The sequence below is a fragment of the Denticeps clupeoides genome, unplaced genomic scaffold, assembly GCF_900700375.1.
Source record: "Denticeps clupeoides unplaced genomic scaffold, fDenClu1.1, whole genome shotgun sequence".
NCBI classification, from domain to species: domain Eukaryota; kingdom Metazoa; phylum Chordata; class Actinopteri; order Clupeiformes; family Denticipitidae; genus Denticeps; species Denticeps clupeoides.
Window position 1 is genome coordinate 43,323 of NW_021630126.1, and position 18,190 is coordinate 61,512.

Here is an 18,190-nt window from a genome sequence, read left to right on the forward strand (position 1 = left end):
GGCCAACACCACAATGATGGCAGAAGAAATGTTTCCATGATTCGTGGTGCTGCGAAAGTCAGACTCCTTTACGGCTTCACCCTGCGCATGGGCTGTATCACCGCAGCAGTGATGTCATCCAGGCGCCTGTATTGTGTGTGGTTTCTTTGTTTGCTGGGACCAGGTCAGTGTCTGCACCACCACACAGCCTACATTATAAGCCTTGTGAGCTGAAAGAGTGCAGTATTGCAGACCTGTGCATCTCCTGGTAAGTCTGGCGACACGTAATTCATTCAAAAAGTCCCAAGTCAAGCAGGCCTGTTGAAACTGAGCGTTTCATTGTAGCGTTGACAGTATGTGTGTGTTAGTCCACATGTATTCAGAACTTTCTTCCTGTCCCTACTCCAGCTTCCCGAGGGGAATCATGCAGCACCATTCCAACGTCGTTTAATGATGCACAAACAGCCTGTTCAAATGACTCCTTAATGAAGTCTTCGGCCCCACAAAACGCAATAATGTTTCGCAAGAGCTGCGCTGCATCTGAGCTCGGGGATGGAAGTGCGCCTTTCCTCTGCTGTCAATTCGGATTTTTGAGAAAAAAAACTGATGCGTTCTGTCACCGTTCTGTCACTTGGAATTTTGTTTTCAAATTCTCTGTCATGTGTTGTTCCCCTGAAACGCGTTGTGTGGCCCACGCCTGTGCATATATCTGCGTTGTTTGTCTTTGTGTCCTATTTTAACACAACATTTACATCCGGACGCTGGAGATGCTGTTCATTTCATCTGGCTGCCGGTAATTTCACGATCTTACGCTCTCACCATTGTTCCTGAGAGACCGTCCTCCTGCCGCTGTCATCCCTTAGGACCTGCTGCTGTGGCTGAATGTCAGTCCTTCTTACTCCCGTTTACACACCACTGCAGAGTCACATGTTCAGTTTGTAGACCTGTGTGTGTGTTTGCAACGTGCTGTGCACATAAGCCAGAAGCACATTCACCAGTCTCAAATCACAAATGCACACATCTTATGCACGCAAAAAAACAACACATTTCTGAGAAGCAGAGTTGTATCTCTGCTTTCCTCCACACCGCAGCTGAGCAACATTTCTTTTAAGGTCATTCTTCAGACTATATGTAAAGTGTTACTCCATAGTGCAGTCTTATTACACATAGGCAGTGTTGCATATGGGTGTGGTCCCCATGTGGAAGCTCTGTTTGTGCTTGTCTTTTTACTTCCTCTCCGCCTGGACTCAGTGGGGTGACATGGAAGTCTATCGGGAAAGAGCAGAAGGTTAAAATAATGGTGCCCCACCTCTTTTTTTTTCTCTCTGTTGCTCTTTTACTATGAAACCATGTGTGTTGTTTTTTGTTTTTTTTTACAAATTATTACATACAGCTTTCAATTCTTTTCATTTTCTCTTCTCTATCTGTGTATTTAAATCACACACACACACACACACAGAGAGACTGGATTTTATGCTGTAGCTCTTGCTTCTCCATTAGGACTGGTGACAGTGATGTTGACTTTTTTTTTTTGCATTTTGCGTATTGTACATACACAGTATATGAAGTCTGTGCGAGAGTGACCGCACGATGCTGTATGACTGAAACCCACCGCCTCTCCCCACCCCACCCCCCACCCCCCTGAGAGGCTTAGCTGCAGCCCCTGGTCTGCGTGCGCTGCAGTAGCTAGGCAGCTGTGAGGCAGCGCTCATCTCTCCTGCCTCGCTCCGAATTACGCTGCCGCTGTCATCCTGCAGATTAGGGGTCGGTGCTTTCCGTGCCTGGGACCTTGTATAGTGATTTGTGGATGAGCTAGGGGGCGTGGCTGTGTGAGAGAGTGAGAGAGTGAGAGAGAGAGAGAGAGAGAGAGAGAGAGAGCACACCGTGAACTGGACAGCAGTGTGGGAGATGTACTGAGTTTGGAATAGAACGGGCGTGGAGTGCGGTGACAGGGAGCGGTCACATGACACACGTGGGACACGAACAGAGGAAGAGGAAACAGCCTTGAAGCCTTTCAGCTGCCAAGTTTCCATCCTGAAGTCACAGCAGCTCCTGGATACTGGAATGTCAGAGGAACATCCTGATGAGTTCTGAAGGAGACATGGTCCCAAGCATGGGTGCCATCGTCCGCAGAGGAGTCCAGAATCTCATTTTAAGGTGTGGAGTTTAACTTCAAACATTCCCTTCACCTGTAACTCCTCCCCAGCCTGGGTGGTACCAGTACCAGAGGAGCAGAACTCAGTTGGCAGGAACGCTGGAGTACCTCTCAGGAAGCCTCCCCTGGAAAAAAACGGGCAGGATGTCCAAACCATCTCGTTTGGCCAGGCCCTCCAAGCAGTCGCCTGGTTATAAGGAGCCCCTGGGCAGCCGCTCGCACATGCTGAGTGTGGGGGAGAGGCTGATGAGGGCAGGCAGTGAGGGGAACCTAGTGAGACCCCGAACCCCCCAGCAGCAGCAGCAGCAGCAGTCCAGTGTCCAGGGGGACGCGGTGAAGAGGGGCTCACATCTGTCCTCAGGTAAAGGAACCAGCTCATTTTTCAACACAAGCTTTCTAATACACTGTTTTGCCCAGTTTGTCAGTGTGTGTGTGTGTGCGTGTGTGTTTGTGTGTGTGTTAGTGTGTTTTGAATCCTTTGAGAATCCTCTCATACATGTTTATGATGATCACACTCAGTTTCTCACATTCCTACACAGTCAGTACAGTGCACCTACACAAACACACACACACATATTTGATTTTGTCTTTGTCAGAAGTTAGATTAAACTGTCCATCTGAATCATAAATTAGAACATCTGTGTCATAAAGGTGTTATCAGCATCTTCTCTTTTTAACAACTAAATTTAACCCTGCTCTTATTTTTAATTTAAATAAATGTAATTTTTATTTTACATAGAAATTACGTACAAAATACAAAAGATAGATATAAAAATAGATCCTTATTTTGTAGAAGGGACCAGTAACCAATTTGGTCACATACACATACACACACAGTGTATCTCAGTATGGAGCAGCACAGCAGCTGTTGCAGACAGGCATCCTCAGTAGTCCTTCCACTACATCAACATCAAAGTCCACCTAAACATTGCTGCATAACGTTCATCGCAACATTAATATTCAATGTAATCCTCAAACTCCCTCCTCTAGCATGTTACATCCTCTGTGGCATCAGGTTTTGCATGATGTGTAGGTGAGAGCTGCCATGACTTGTCACTGCCTTCATACATTCTTTCATTATATTTTACCAGTGGTCTTCTATGAATTTTGTTATGTAATGTGTATGCGAATATTTCGTCTTTTAAATACACTGTGCATACGCCTCCTCACCAAAATCCGACCAGCTTCAGTACGTCTTGTCCTCAGTGGCTAACTCCATAATCACGCCGGACCCAACCAGCCTCACGCCAACTGCCAGCCACCATTCTTGCCCTTGTAGTAGATAAGATGGCTGAGCATATGACAGCAAAAAGTGGCACAGACTACACTAGTCCTGCCAGACCTCCCGATACACACCTTAATACACCACACACTCATGCCTTCAGTAAAGGTATGCCCTTCAGTAAATAAATTTATTTTTATTACAACACATACCACATACAATCCCGACTTAACACAGTATACACATAGGAAAAATATCATAATAATAAATACTGAAGAAATACTGTGGTGAAGTGCACTCTGCCTTCATCCATCACTGCACACCATCATAACACCATCATTTGTTCAAACCACACAGTGGCGCGGCGATTAGCGGCCTAGCATCCAAGGTTGAGAGTTTGAATCCTGGCTCTGAGTTTGCATGCTCTCCCCATGTTAGTGCCGGTTCCTGCCAGGTTCTCCGGTTTCCTCTCACCATCCAAATTCATGCAGAATAGATGAATTGGTGACTCAGTGGGTGTGTGTGCACGCCATGTGGTGGGTTGGTGCCCTGCCCTGTGCTCAGGTTGGGCTCCAGCGTTGGACTAAGCATTTACGTAAAGACGGTAAGCTTTAAGAAAGAAAGAATTGTAATACCCCTTTACTGCACCATAAAAAAATCAACATCAGTTTGTCACCACATGCCATCATATAACACAGTATGTACAAAGAACACAAAAAGGATCATGATAACAATGATAATTTAAAAAAGAGGGACCAACAACGAAAGATAGAACATTGAAATGACTCATTCTGAAGAGCCGTAGAAGCTTTGTAATCAACTGAAAAGAAAAATATTATTATCCAGACAGCTTACAACATCACCATCAATATGTGCATCTGAAGTCGGTTTTGAAGAATCCCGTGTTATAATACAAAACCATGTGATTACTCAGCAAAGACACACAGCTGGGTCCCCAGAGAGCCACCTGTGTTAAGTACAGCGAATGGGCGCCTGCTGCGGGACCTTGAGCGAGGTCATTACATTAGTGGGTGAGGCAACAGCTGATTTACCGCCCTGCAAAGTGCTCCAGTAGAGGAAGTCCGTCTAGAAGCCTGCAGCAAATCTTCTCCACTGACCCCAGGTTTGACTTAGTCCCGTACGCACACCAAGGGCCTTTGTTCGACTCAATTGCCATAACTCAGGTTGCAGCCGTTATGCCCACCTAGCCCACCGAGCACCGTGCACATCAGCTCTGAAGTGTCTGCGCGTTCCTGCAGCAGTAATGCCACCAGGTGGTGCACAGACTGCTATTACAGTGACAAATTCAAATCATCAATGTCATGCAGAGGGACACAATTCTTTTTTAGCCCACCAAGCTTTTAAACTTATAGCCAACTGAGTAGGTATTAAATGTTAGACTGAAAATATGTACAGCACCTCCCCTGTACTTGTGAAGGTTCTGGATAACCTGAATCGCAGGCTTTTCTGTACACCCCCAGCCAGGCCCAAGGCCATACGCAGTGTCACAGCTGTCACAAAGTCACTTTACTGCTGAAGCACAAGTTTCTGCAAGTTCAAGCACACACACACACATGCAGAGAAAAAGGTGTTATTTTTCTCATTTCCCCAAAAGACATCACCAGTCCTCACAGCCCATCACAGATACACATGACATTTCCGCTGGCTGGATGAGCCCGGCTGATGTTCAGTTGAGCCCATCGCCTGGGAGGCTCCGTGTTCACTGGAGAGAGAAAACGAAGAACAAGAAGAGGAATTTCCCTCAAAAGCTCTCTAAACCCGAGAGTGGCCCAGATACATCCCACACCTCCAGCACAGCCTTCTCCCATGATCCTTTTCCTGTGACTGCATCTGCACCTCAGCTGGCGGCTTACAAAAGAAGGCTCGGGACATTTTACTCTTCAGTTTCACTACATTTGACATCTTGGGGATAACATTGTTATCATCCCCGTCTTCACTGTGACCAAGGAATAAAACATTCAGTGAATTCTGAAATTCTGAATTAAAATATTTTTCTTTCCTGTGTGGACAAGAAACATAATCACATTCACACTAGGCTTTCTTTCTATTTTGCCCGATAATGTCAATTGTGCAGGCTGTCTTGGCTGTCAGGCATTTTTTCACCACTTATTTTTATAGCAACAAATAGTTATCATTAACTATATAGTGTTAATAGTTATCAGTTAACTATATAGTGGTTTCACTATAAGAGTGATGTCTGCTGAACGAGGAGCATGAGGGGAAAGACAGGACGCAGGACAAATGACAAATTGTTTTGAATAGGTGCTGAAGCGCCCAGTTTTTATTAATGTATGTTGTCACTGCTAAATACCTATGAGATTCTGCAGTTTAGGGCATTTCTTTTACAAAAATGTACATAGCTAACACTAGCAAATTTTTCTACAATCTGTACAATTCAGTTTTTAAAAATCTGAAAAAACTGATTTTGTGTTCTGAGATTGGTCACATTGTAGGTGGGAAATGGTATATTATCCACTCTATGCCCCATATTACATACAATCACAGGGGCTCGGAATCAAAGATCCCAATATAATTAATTACTGCACCTCGTGTAGAGAAGTGACTGTTTCAGAGGGAGAATTTACTTCACCCTGTATAGCAATGTGTGAATGACGTGTGTAATGATGGCATCTCTAGCGCTTAACTGACACTCTCTGAGCAGATTGCAGTTTTTGGCAGGGGACCGCGGTCCATTATCTGGGTTTCAGGCTCGTTTTTGGCCCTTTGATGCCCCATTTTCCCCTGCAGTTTGAGCATATGCCCCTGCTTATCTGGCTGTGCCATCTCGGGTTTATTTCAAACTTGACAAATAATGCTGCAAAAATCATTAGTCACAAGTGTAATATGGAAAAAAACACAGTTTGACTGAATCAGATGTCTGCGGTGAATGTTGATGTCAGCGAACTGTGGGCTGGAGACGATTGTTGCTATGATTGCTGTTCCCTGCTCAGTTACTGTGGGAAATGGCCTCTATTACACCCCCCCCTCTCCAGACAAGTCTTCTGGAACACTGAATCGGGTTGTCTTTTTTCGTCTATATTGACTGAACACTTCATAGCCTTCTAGAGAAACACATCAGTGAATGGGAATCTGTGACTTGTTTCTTTAGGTGTGTGTTTGTTCTTGTTCTTAAATCTTATTGAAAACCTAATGAATAGAATAGTGAGGACTATTATTTTCTATTATTTTTAAATCAGATATCCTATACAGAAAGGTAGTTACATATTTATATAATATAGATACAAACACGGAGTGCAAACATGGAGTCAAAACTGGCAGGAAGGGTCCAAAGTATTTGATATATCGTATATATCATGCATGTTACATGTCCAAATCCAGTTCTTGAAGTCAGTTCTCCTAGTTAGTTATGCATTCTGGTTGGCCACAGAGGTTTTAAACTTGACTCACTGGTAGCGGAAGACAGGAGAAATCTGCAGTACCTGGATCTTGGAGGTTCTGATAAAGATTGAACTAATCTCTTTGCGTGTGTGTCAGTGTGTGAGTGTGCATGCATAAAAAACTATATATTACAAAGCTACACTCATGCAACTGGCACGTAATCCCAATTCAGTGGGAGATTTACACCGAGGAACATTTCGTGCACTTTCCTGGGACCCCAAAGACTCGTTAATGAGTGTGACACGAAAATCTCGGCCCTCACACAAGATAATGAGCAACTGAGTAACACTTTTAATCAGAGTTGTGGGGATCGTGTGCGTATGAAGCCCTGCGAGTGTAATCACGTGAGTGAAAATCGGGTGAGAGCGCTGTGCGCGCACGCTCATCACCGGGGAGAACAATGTCGACCGAGATGGAACGGGATCCACGGTTGTGGCATCAGTAACGCAGCACGCAAATACAACGAGCTGCTTGTCTCGTTACGTACAAATATCATTAAAGCGCTGCCGTGCGGCTGAACAGAGTTCGGTCTGGTTCTCTCACTGAGTTGCATAATGTCCATAGCTTTGCTCCCCAGAGTGTCCATGTAATTCAGCAATTACTCCAATCTCCTTGTGTCACTACTCCAGCATAATCCACGGGAAATGATTTGGTCCGACAGCTGCGTGGTTTCATCCAGAGTGTAAAATCGTTCCGGACCAATCCCACATCCCAGAGTTCCTCCCGCTGCATTCCTGAGCCGCCTTCCTCAATATTTTTCTCAGCTCCCTTACCTTAACGTGCTCTCTGCTGAACACAAATGCCCACATGCACTCACCCAACACTGGATTCCTTGCTGGAACCGATTTTCGGGGGAAGTCTGTTTGACAGCGTTGAGGCATGCAGCGGTAAGGGGTCAGGGGTCAGTTGCCCATTAGCTCTTTCTATTTCAGACAAACATAATTAGGAGATAATCCCCTTTTTCTTTAACTCCCAGGAACTGCTGGTCTGCAAAGCAAACAGCGGGAAAACCTCCAGTTCACTCCCCAATCATGTCTACAACTCCTCCTCATGCCCCTGGGGACCCAGAACTCTGCACGCCTGCCCCCTCTCATCACATGCTCATCAAAGTACCATTCACCTGAGATAGTCAAGTGATGTCTATGAAAATCAGGGTTATATATCGGCCAGTGTGTAGATTATGATTTTAAGTTAATTTTATTTACGAAAGTGAAGTGATTGTCATTGTGGCGGTAGTAGCCTAGTAGGTAACACACTCGCCTATGAACCAGAAGACCCAGGTTCACATCTCACTTACTACCATTGTGTCCCTGAGCAAGACACTTAACCCTAAGTTGCTCCAGGGGGGGACTGTCCCTGTAACTACTTATTGTAAGTCGCTCTGGATAAGGGCGTCTGATAAATGCCGTAAATGTAAATGTGAAACACTGCAGCACAGCACACGGTGACACAATGAAAAGTGTCCTCTGCTTTTAACCATCATGACAGGGGCCCGGGGAGCAGTTTGTGGGGACGGTGCTTTGCTCAGTGGCACCTTGGTGGCACCTTGGCGGCAACCTTCATAACCTGCAACCTTCAGATTACGGGGCCGCTCCCTTAACCGCTAGGCCACCAGTGCCCCAGGCACGGGTTTCAGTAATTTCCCTGTCCTCGTGATGCTGAACTGCAGTGATGTGCTTTTCAGTCTCTTCATTTGCAAGGTTTGCCAAGAAAAGTAGTGATGGCGGAATGCACACATTGACATATATGCTGGCATCAACATTTATATTTATAATGTATTTTTTTTTGACAGTCATCCAAATCTGCACTGGAACGTGTTAGACAGTGTCACGTCTACGGACTTATGGGGGAAGGAAGCGCAGAGGTCTGACATGCTGGGAACGGGTTTTATTAATAAACAATCAATAAACACAAATAAACAAAGGCGCGGTGGCCAAGAACGGGAAATAAAAGAGGAGAACTCAAACGAGCCCGCAGGCGTGTGGCGATTGCCAGAACTCAAAAATACACAACCTTACATACGTGCACTAAGGTCCACTAAAATGTCGTCCCTTTGGAAGGGGCGGAATTCTGCGGTCTATATGCACCGTCAGGATTGGCCACCGGTGTTGAGACCAGCTGCAGTCAATCCTGACAGACAGATTCAATTTTGTATCTTAAATAAGTAATTTCAAGCAAGTTGCTTTTTTATAAATAGAATATGTTGTTTTTGAATGCATGTAACCAAATTCCATTCCCAACTCCCAACATTCCCAACATTTGTTAGAATGTGGTTTTGTTGTGCTGGTTTGTTTCTTTGCTTTTGTTTCAATCCAGGTTATATATCTGCTATATCTCCAATAATTTCTCATAGCCAGAAAAAAAATAGCAGTTTTCTGACTTCCCTGGCCTCACTACCTGTGTCCCATGTTTTTGCACTTCATGTAGCCCAGTGTGTCTGTGTCACACACATGCGCTTGTTGGTCTGTAACCTTGTTTAAATGTTAGCACCAGGTTCCAGAGAAACTGTCTAACATGTATGGAGCTAAAATGAGGTGCCTTAGATTATTTGTAATGCAAAATGTGACTCTGAAATGTGCTGAGCTGAGTTTTTGTGGCCTCAATTTTCTGGTTGCAGTTTCATGTGTCCTCTTACGAGATTGACAGGTCTAGACATGGGGGTTAAAACAAAAGCTGCTGTAGCCACATCTCCCTCTGAACTTTCATCTTCTCTTGGCTAACCACACTAGCTCTGAGTCCCGCCTGTCTCTGGGAAGACTGTCTTGTCAGTCTCGTTTCTGGGAAGGTGCTGTTAGTCACCCCCGCATAGTGATTCAGCTTTCTCATCTAGACTGAGGTGCTGCCAAATCATTGCCTAAAATGAAGGCAATGCCTTTTACAGGTAACTGCAGACACATGGCCACTTGATGAAAACCAGAGACCGAATCGCTAGCAATATGTGCAGTGTGCAGCGGTACTTTTTAAGATCCTCAACTCGCTTCCTTGCACAAGCACGCACAATAAACCTTCTCAGATGACAGGAGAAAGGAAACAAGAATATAAGTCTGAGCTGCATCAGTGTTTCTCAATATATAAGCACCTGATCTTCTTCACAGCCAGTAGATGAAACCAATCCCACTGAAATAAATGGATCATAACTCAAGTCCAGTTGGTCTGAGGTAATGAGATGACCAGGCTCATAACAATAATGTCTGACTTTGCAATGTTGTTTGGTGTCCTCAGAGGAGAAATCATCCATAGAAAACACACTTAGCTGCCTGAGGGAGTGTGAAGGAGGAGGAGGTTTAGACAAATGGGGAGGTGTAGATGGACAGGTGTGCTTGTTCGGGCAGAGGAGGTAAAGGTCAGCTCCATCTGTGGGTGCTGTCTCCACTTTGGCTCCCCTGTCCTGTTTGTCCAGCTCCCAGGCAGCCCAGCCTGACAACAATCATCTGCTACAGATTCCACATTACTGGCTGAGGGATCGGCGGTGGCCCTGAAAACAGCAGCAAGGACTCAACGATTGGTTTCAGATAAACACCCCACTGTTTGTAGGCTTTTGCGATGGATCTCCCGCATACTGGTCGAATGAGTAGAGGAAGGCTGCATTGTTCTCCTGCCTGCTGGTTGTTGGAAAAAAGGTGGAAATTACAGTCACCAGTCAGGAACGCTTTGTAATGGGTAAAGATTTTGCTGTGATTTCCCCCCATTACGCCAGACCAGAGTGTGTGTAGTATTGATGTGAAATGGCCCGTGGCTATGACTTCACAGTGTATGCTGTGAAACGTGTGAAAAACCTTTTGCTGGAGGCCAAGGAGGCACATTAACATGTTCCTCACTTCTTTCCACCAGAAAATAAATCCCTGGACAGAACAGCAAACCCCTTTAGCATTGTGCCAATCACCAATTCACAAATACATGATTTATTTTCAGGGATGAATCCACGGAAAACCAGCAAGAGTAGGCCCGACCATTGCAGAATCACGTCATTACATCACTGGTGACATGTCTGTTCATTTCACACTGAAACTTTGTTCGGTATTGAAGGGCTACGGCGAAAAAATCTAACTAATTCCAATGAGTAATATTTTATACAACAGTTGCTTGTAAAACACTAGGGAATAGGGAGGTTTTGTCATTGAGCTTGCCCAAACCCCTGCTTAACTATGGCATAAATAAAGAGGATCACTTATTACAGTTATTACATAATAACTCATATTTAATCTACTTTGGACTATTTGATCAGTGGAACATGTTTTGTTTAGTAATATATATGTTTAGTAATTGTAATTAAAGGGGTGGCTAAGATAGTTACATAAACTATATAAACATGTTTATTTTGAGTCAGTGTGTGGCATGTGCTTGCAAAACTTAGAATACACACCAAATTATTATCAGCACTGTAAAACAAATTCTATGCTTCTCCCATCTACGCTATCTCTAAAGCCATGTGGATGTTTTAACGGAGGCTGTCAAATGAAAGTTCACATTGTACAGCATGGCAAGGTCAGGTCCAAATGCCTCCAAAGGCAACAAACCAGGCAGCAGCATCAGATCAAAACCTAGACAGCCACATGATTTCCTCAACTGAAGAGATCTGTCCATTCTCCTAAACGTCTCTATATGTGGCCCTCTGTCACTGCTGCCATTTTCATCCATTTTGTGATGCTCTGTGCTCCGTGTGATGCAATGTATTATGAGAAGTAAAATGAATATAACGGTGACTAACACAATGAAGGTAAAATACTAATGTGTAAAAGCAGAAGCTCTTCAAATTTGCATTCAAATGTACTTGATACTTCAAAAGTATAAATAGTAAAAGTGCAGTGATTTTCTTATTTACATTTACAACATTTACAATGATTTTCAGGGAGAGTTACATTTACAGGGACGGTCCCCCCGAGCAACTCAGGGTTAAGTGTCTGCTAATGGTAGTAAGTGGGGTTTGAACCTGTGACTTTGTGGTCTTCTGCTTCATAGGTGAGTATGTAGCCAGTATTCAGTGGCCACTACCACTGAATTTTGCTGAATCTACTCACTTTAGAACCAAAGTTGCTAATGACACTCTTGGCACAGACAGTCTTCTGTCACAATGATAACAAGTGGTAGTAGCCTAGTGGGTAACACACTCGTCTATGAACCAGAAGACCCGGGTTCGAATCCCACTTACTACCTTTGTGTCTCTGAGCAAGACACTTAACCCTGAGTTGCTCCAGGGGGGACTGTCCCTGTAACTACTGATTGTAAGTCGCTCTGGATAAGGGCGTCTGATAAACGCTGTAAATGTAAAAAGTGCAACAATGTGATCTCCATTAAAGAGAACTTACTATGGTTAGTGGAAGTAGTTTTACAAGTAGTGTTATAATCACTAGCATAAACATGCCATAATTTCTGTATTTCCCAAATAACGTCCAATAAGAGTTTAATTTATTATATGCTATGATTCGATGAAGTTAAAAGTAAGGCATTTGACTTTGTAGTGATGTTGAAGTAAAGTGTTTTAGGAAAGTAGTGCTCCATAAAAAATCCTACTTAAGTGATAGAACAGTCACCTATGTCATTGAATGCTGGAGCTGGTATTCGTGTGCACATCTATACTGAATGATCAACACCCAATAGCGTCCATGCAAATTTAGCAGCTTGGCATGTCAGGAATGACCCTTTTCATAAGAGTGAAACACAAGAAGAGCAAAGTGAATGAGAAATCTGCCTTGCAACCACAGTACAATTTTCCTGGGTCGGGCTACACCTATCTGCGGAATCGGAGCGCGCTCCCTCGCTCATTCGCTGTGTAGTGAACCGTTGCTGCGCAGCCGAGCAGCCATCCCGCTCCAGGGCACGAGTGAACTAGATCAATCAGCTCGGCTTTGTCAACCCGGGAGAGCCCTCCGCGCCTCCTCCTTACATCTGTGCCTCCCCTGCGCTGTGCACTGTTCGTCTGGCCTGTCACGCGCGAGACCCAAGGTGTCACATCCTTTTGGCAGGCACTTCATTTCATGTCAGTACAACCGCTGGCCTCCTGTGATCCGGTCAATATACGCAGCTTTGCGCTTCAAAGTTGTGTCTGAGATTGAGTTCAAAAACGTAGGCCTGTAATCCAAGTTCAGAGGAGGATATCAGGTTATTGAAAAGCTCTGTGTCACCTCAGGATGTACAGTTGGAAACACGAGGAACAGTTTATGGGAAACATGTATAACACTAAGCCCAGGAGTCAAGTGCTAAATATAGTCCATGTGGCTCGTAGAAGGACTAAAACAAAGACTCACACATTCACTCAGTGACCCAAGGCTCTAAGAAAGGGACTTTACCAAAGATTTGTGAGCAGCTCTCCTTGAAGCAGTAGCGAAGCTTATGTAATATTAAAAAATTTCCAGTGTTATTGAAAACTGAATGTAAAGGTCATTGTGGTTTATTAAAAATGAGCACGTCATTAAAGACATATTCTCCTCTCTGCTAGAGAAACAGGCAGGATGGGGCCGGATCTGTAATGTCTCTGTTGCTTATGTGCGCTGAAAGGTTTGCCTGATACTAAATGCCAGTGATTCCCGTAAGAGGGCCGTGAGCATGTTTCACTATCACATGCTAAATACTAAATGTCTTGCATGGCCAGAGTGCCTGGTCATATCTTTGGCGAAAGCATAAAAAATGTAAAAGTTCATGAGTGTGTTTGTGAGTTCATGAGTGTGTTTGTGTGGTACACAGCATATTAGAAGAGTGTGTTGACAGCATTGTCCATTAAGTTTCGGCTTGAAGGGCTTGTTTAATGGGGCAGTGGTGGCCTAGCGGGTAAGGATGCGGACCTGCAATCCAAAGGTATGAATCCCGAGCCGCCAAGATGCCACTGAGGTGCCACTGAGCAAAGTACCATCCCTTTGGTTCCTATTGGTTGTTGCCGGAATTGCATTGTCTCACGTTAGATAAACTTATTTTCAAATTCAACCTGGCCATGTTTTTATCATCTGTCCGTGAATCTCACATGCTTCAGATGCTCAAGTAAACTTTTATTCACATTGTCTGTAATAGACTGCCGCTTTTTGAACAGCTCTTTGGTTAGGAGAACAAAAAAGGGCATCAGGATAGCATGCAAATGAAGACAAGGTAATACGATTTCGGAAAAGAGGATCCTTAAGCTCTGGCTTCATACTGGGCTGAAGTCAGAATCATGTTCTGGACTTCAGCTTAGATGAAACTTTCATACTCTTCCACTTGATGTTTAAGAATGCATGGCACACAATGTTCACATTCAGCTTCCTGTAGCTGCAGCTGAAAACACACTGAAGTTGTCCCATTAAGGAAACATGAATAAAGGTTAGTGAAGTGCTGATTTGCAGGGAAATGGTGGGTGTCTGCAAGTTCACAGAGTGAAACGAGTTCCTCCTACCTTCAGTTTCATGCAGAAATAGTGGGGAAGGGCAGCATCAGAAGCAAGAGTTCCAGCAGCACAGCAGTGCCCAAAACCATTTTTAAAAGGAATGTGCACACACAGTGCATGTGCAAAGAATTCATAGTGCATCACTTAAACATTTTGCACATGTACTGTACATAAGTATTCACAGCCTTTGGCATGAAGCTCAAAATTGAGCTCAGGTGCCTCCTGTTTCCCCTGATCATCCTTGAGATGTTTCTGCAGCTTATTTGGAGTTAACCTATGGAAAAAAACAGTTGATTGGACATGATTTGGAAAGGCCCACACCTCAGGTTGATGGTTCAGTTGATAGTTCATCAACACATAGCACAGTGACTCAAAAACCAGCAGTAGTCTATCTAGAGCTGGTCGGCCACCTAAACGTAGTGATCAGGAGAGAAGGGCCTTAGTCAGGGAGGTGACCAAGGTCACCCTGTCAGCATTCCAGAGGTCCTCTGCGGACAGAGGAGAACCTTCTAGAAGGACAATCTCTGCAGCAATCCACCAATCAGGATTATATGGTAGAGGGACCAGACAGAAGCCATTCCTTAGAACAAGGCCCATGGCAGCCCTCCTGAAGGACTCTCAGACCATACAAAATTATGAATAGACAAAGATTGAACTCTTTGGTGTGAATGCCAGGAGTCAATGCTCATCACCAGGTCAATATCCCTACAGCGAAGCATGGTGGTGGCACCATCATGCTGTGGGTTGTTTCTCAGGTGCAGGAACTGAGAGACTAGTCAGGATAGAGGAAAAGATGGCTGCAGAAATGTACACACACATCATGGATGAAAACCGTCTCCAGAGCACTCTTGAACTGGTGGCGACGATTCATCTTTCAGCAGGACAATGACCCTAAGCACACAGCCAAAATAGGAGTGGCTTCAGGACAACTCTGTCCTTGAGTGGCCTATCCAAACCTTAGACTTGAATCGGATTGAACATCTCTGGAGAGATCTTAAAATGGCTGTGTACTGACGGTTCCCATCCAACCTGATGAAGCTTGAGAGGTGCTGCAAAGAGGTGAAACTGGCCAAGGATAGATGTGCCAACAGATGTGCATCATATACAAAAAGACTTAAGGCTGTTATTGCTGCCAAAGGTGCATCAAACAAGTACTGAGCAAAGGCCGTGAATACTTATATACATGTGATTTCTCAGATTTTTCATGTTGTCATTTTTAGTGCTGAAAAACTAAGAGAAGAAAATTCATTTTTTGAAATGTCACCAACTCAACTCAAAAACATTGGAAGAATGGATAGCTTGATGTTTTGCTACATTGGACATATCTAAAATAAAAACAGTGATTTGTGGATCGAAATAAATTTTAAATCTAACTAGATTCCCAGCTGAAGTATCTCCTCAGGAAATGGTGTCAATTTCTGTTTTCCAGTTAGGCAGGTGTAACACAATCCACCTCCTCAGAGGCGTTGGTCGTGCTGTTTTTCACCAGGGGTCACAGCCAGGGTGGGTCGCTGGACGAGTCAGGGGCATGTGCGTGTTGCGAAATGCGAGGATGAAGTCACTCACCCGTTTCCAGCCTGGGCTCCTTTGTCCAGAGTGGAGTGGAGTAGGAGACTCAGGAAGAAGACGCCACACCTTTGTTAGAGACGAGTGCTGCAGAGGATATCCCCCTTTCAACACACACCTACAGCTGCACTCACACACACACACACACACACACACAGAAATTGTGTAAGTTCCAAGAAACTAAACGACTTCACATTCTCACACAGTTAGGGAGTTTTCTGTACTCCTCTCTCTGTGACACACACACAGAGTTAAATAAACATTGTGTGTGTGTGCGTGTGCGCCGAAGTCATTGAAGAGCTGGGTGGTGTGTGACAGGAAGGGGACATTGTTGGAGCTCAGCGCTCACAGTTAGCCGGTGGACAGACACACAGGCCGTGGGCACAGAGAGGGTGGTACAGAGTAAAGCCCCTGAGGTGCCTCTAGTGACACCAGTACAGGAGTGAGTGACAAGCTCGTGGCAGGACAGCAGAGGGACTTTGGGTGAGCAACTGGAAATCCCCTCTCTCCATTTTCTCTTATGTTTTCAGTGTAACGGGATGTTTGTACAGTATGAATGTACAAGGCTCTGGGATATCGCTCCAGGTGTATCTTAGGATGAGATAAACTTTACCAACAGGGTGCAAAAGAGTGACGTCTAAGCCAGGAGTGTGCGTGTGTCCACATTTGTGTGATGCAGGGCGTCTAGTCCCAAGAAAACTGTGCGTGTGCAGTGTGCACTTGAGGACTTGTTCATGCCACTGCACTGTTCTGAAAGCTGATGGGGTGGTTTTTTTTATGAGCACCACTTAAGAGAACCGAGGAGATAGAGTCCATATTGATCTGGAGCATAATTAAAAGAGCTCTGTGGCAGCATGGCAGCTGTAGTCCGGTGGGACGGACGAAAGGTTTCAATATCAGACTGCTTCGAGCTGCTCACGGCTCACGACCACCCTGGCTCGAAAATCTGGAAGGTTTAAACCGACATTCCAGAAATGTCTTTTTTTTTCTTCTGGCCAGCCGTCTGGCAGCCTGACGTTCTCTGTCCAGTTCCCCTTACCATAAATGCGTATTTATTCATGGAATGAGCCCAAATACCTCCTCGTGTTTCTCTGAACACTTTTCGAAATTCATTTACTCTGGGCCACTGTGGACAGTTCCCATGTAGCACTTTGATGGTGAGAGACATCTTTACCGCAAGTTTCCCAAGAAGAACCTCTGCGTTGGCTGTAGTCAACATATTTCTGCAGGATTTTGTGCATTTGTTTTTTTTTTTTGTCAGTGAGGTATTTGCTGAAATGTAAATCACTTGTGAATTGGCCCCTGCTCTTCTTAATACTAACAGTCCAGCTGTAGACAGCGTTGGCAGGCCCAGCACTGAGGCTAAATAAAGCTTGTTATAAAAAAAAAAAAAGCTGGCCAATGAGAGTTAATTGTTTTCGGTGGTCTGCTGAAATGCTGATGAGGGATCACAAGCCAAATCTTTTGAGCCGTATTGTTTGTGTCGCGGGCTCGGTGCGGGGGGGCTGTTCTGTCCAGAGCACATTCCTCGGGTCTGCTGACCAGCGTTTCTGCTTAGGGGTGCTGCCAGTCCTGCCAGTGCTGAGCCGGAGCCAAAACGGGACTGCAGACTCAGCAGAGACGGTACCAGTTGAGGGGGTCTCAGCATGAGGTCTCCCATTCTGGTGGTGAGGGAAACGTTGTACACCTGAATCTGTGCTAACTGCTCCAACGTGTGACTGTAGGTCAGGTAAACAAACGTATGCTCAGCGTCTGGATAAATTATGGAGCAATGGCCATATTCACTGCCCTGCTCAAGAGTCGTTTTGGATTGGGTGAAACTGTACTGTGCCTAATTTTGAACTCCATAGTCCTTAGAGGCCGAAGAATGAAACTCAAGAACAAAAAAATCTACTAAACATGGGGTGGTTTTAATCTCTCATGTATCACTGCCACACGTTTATTCACATTCTTTCTATCAGCAGCTTTGTTGAACAGGTTTGACAAGGAAACGTGTAATAGATTTGGTGTGAAGGGATGCAGCTCCCCAATATGTCAGCAAAATTACACAGGCTATATTTCCTTTATATTCAAGGCATTTGGCAAACTCCCTTATCCAGAGCGACTTACAACGTGCTTTCATGTTTCCAAGAATGCAGACAAAGAATGCAGAGAATTTGTGTTTAAATCTAATTTGTACCCCCCTTTTCCAGCACAAAATGTCCTCTTAAAAATAATCTTAATATCCTAAAATGCAGTTATATTCTCATCATTACAGGACCTTAGTCACACTCGTGGCCTTGCAGTGACATTTTAAAGCAGAAAATGAGTCACGCCTGTCAGAATGTGATTTGTCCTGTGTGGTCAGGAGAGGGTCTTATCCTTAAAGAAGCAGAAAAGCCTGATGTCATTTGCCTCTGTAGTTGATGAGCCTGCATAAAAACACTGTTAAGCTGCCCATGCCAGGTCTCTCTGTAGCATCCCCCAAATGCCCCTTTATCTGCATGGAGTCTAAAAA

The 18,190-nt window shown here is 44.6% G+C and overlaps 1 protein-coding gene across 4 annotated transcripts in view; it reads left to right on the forward strand.

Moving 5' to 3' along the window:
* Positions 1–1,888: 1,888 nt before the first annotated feature.
* LOC114784216 (sickle tail protein homolog) overlaps positions 1,889–18,190 on the forward strand; it is a 56,244-nt gene continuing 39,942 nt past the window's right edge. For 2 of the 4 annotated variants that reach the window (XM_028969444.1, XM_028969445.1), the window contains exon 1: positions 1,889–2,495. In XM_028969444.1, the coding sequence (XP_028825277.1) occupies positions 2,279–2,495 (217 nt within the window). In that variant the 5' untranslated portion in view covers positions 1,889–2,278. Of the gene's footprint in view, positions 2,496–16,029; positions 16,177–17,305; positions 17,361–18,190 lie in introns of those variants that run through there. The other 2 variants (XM_028969446.1, XM_028969449.1) reach the window with 2 other exon arrangements.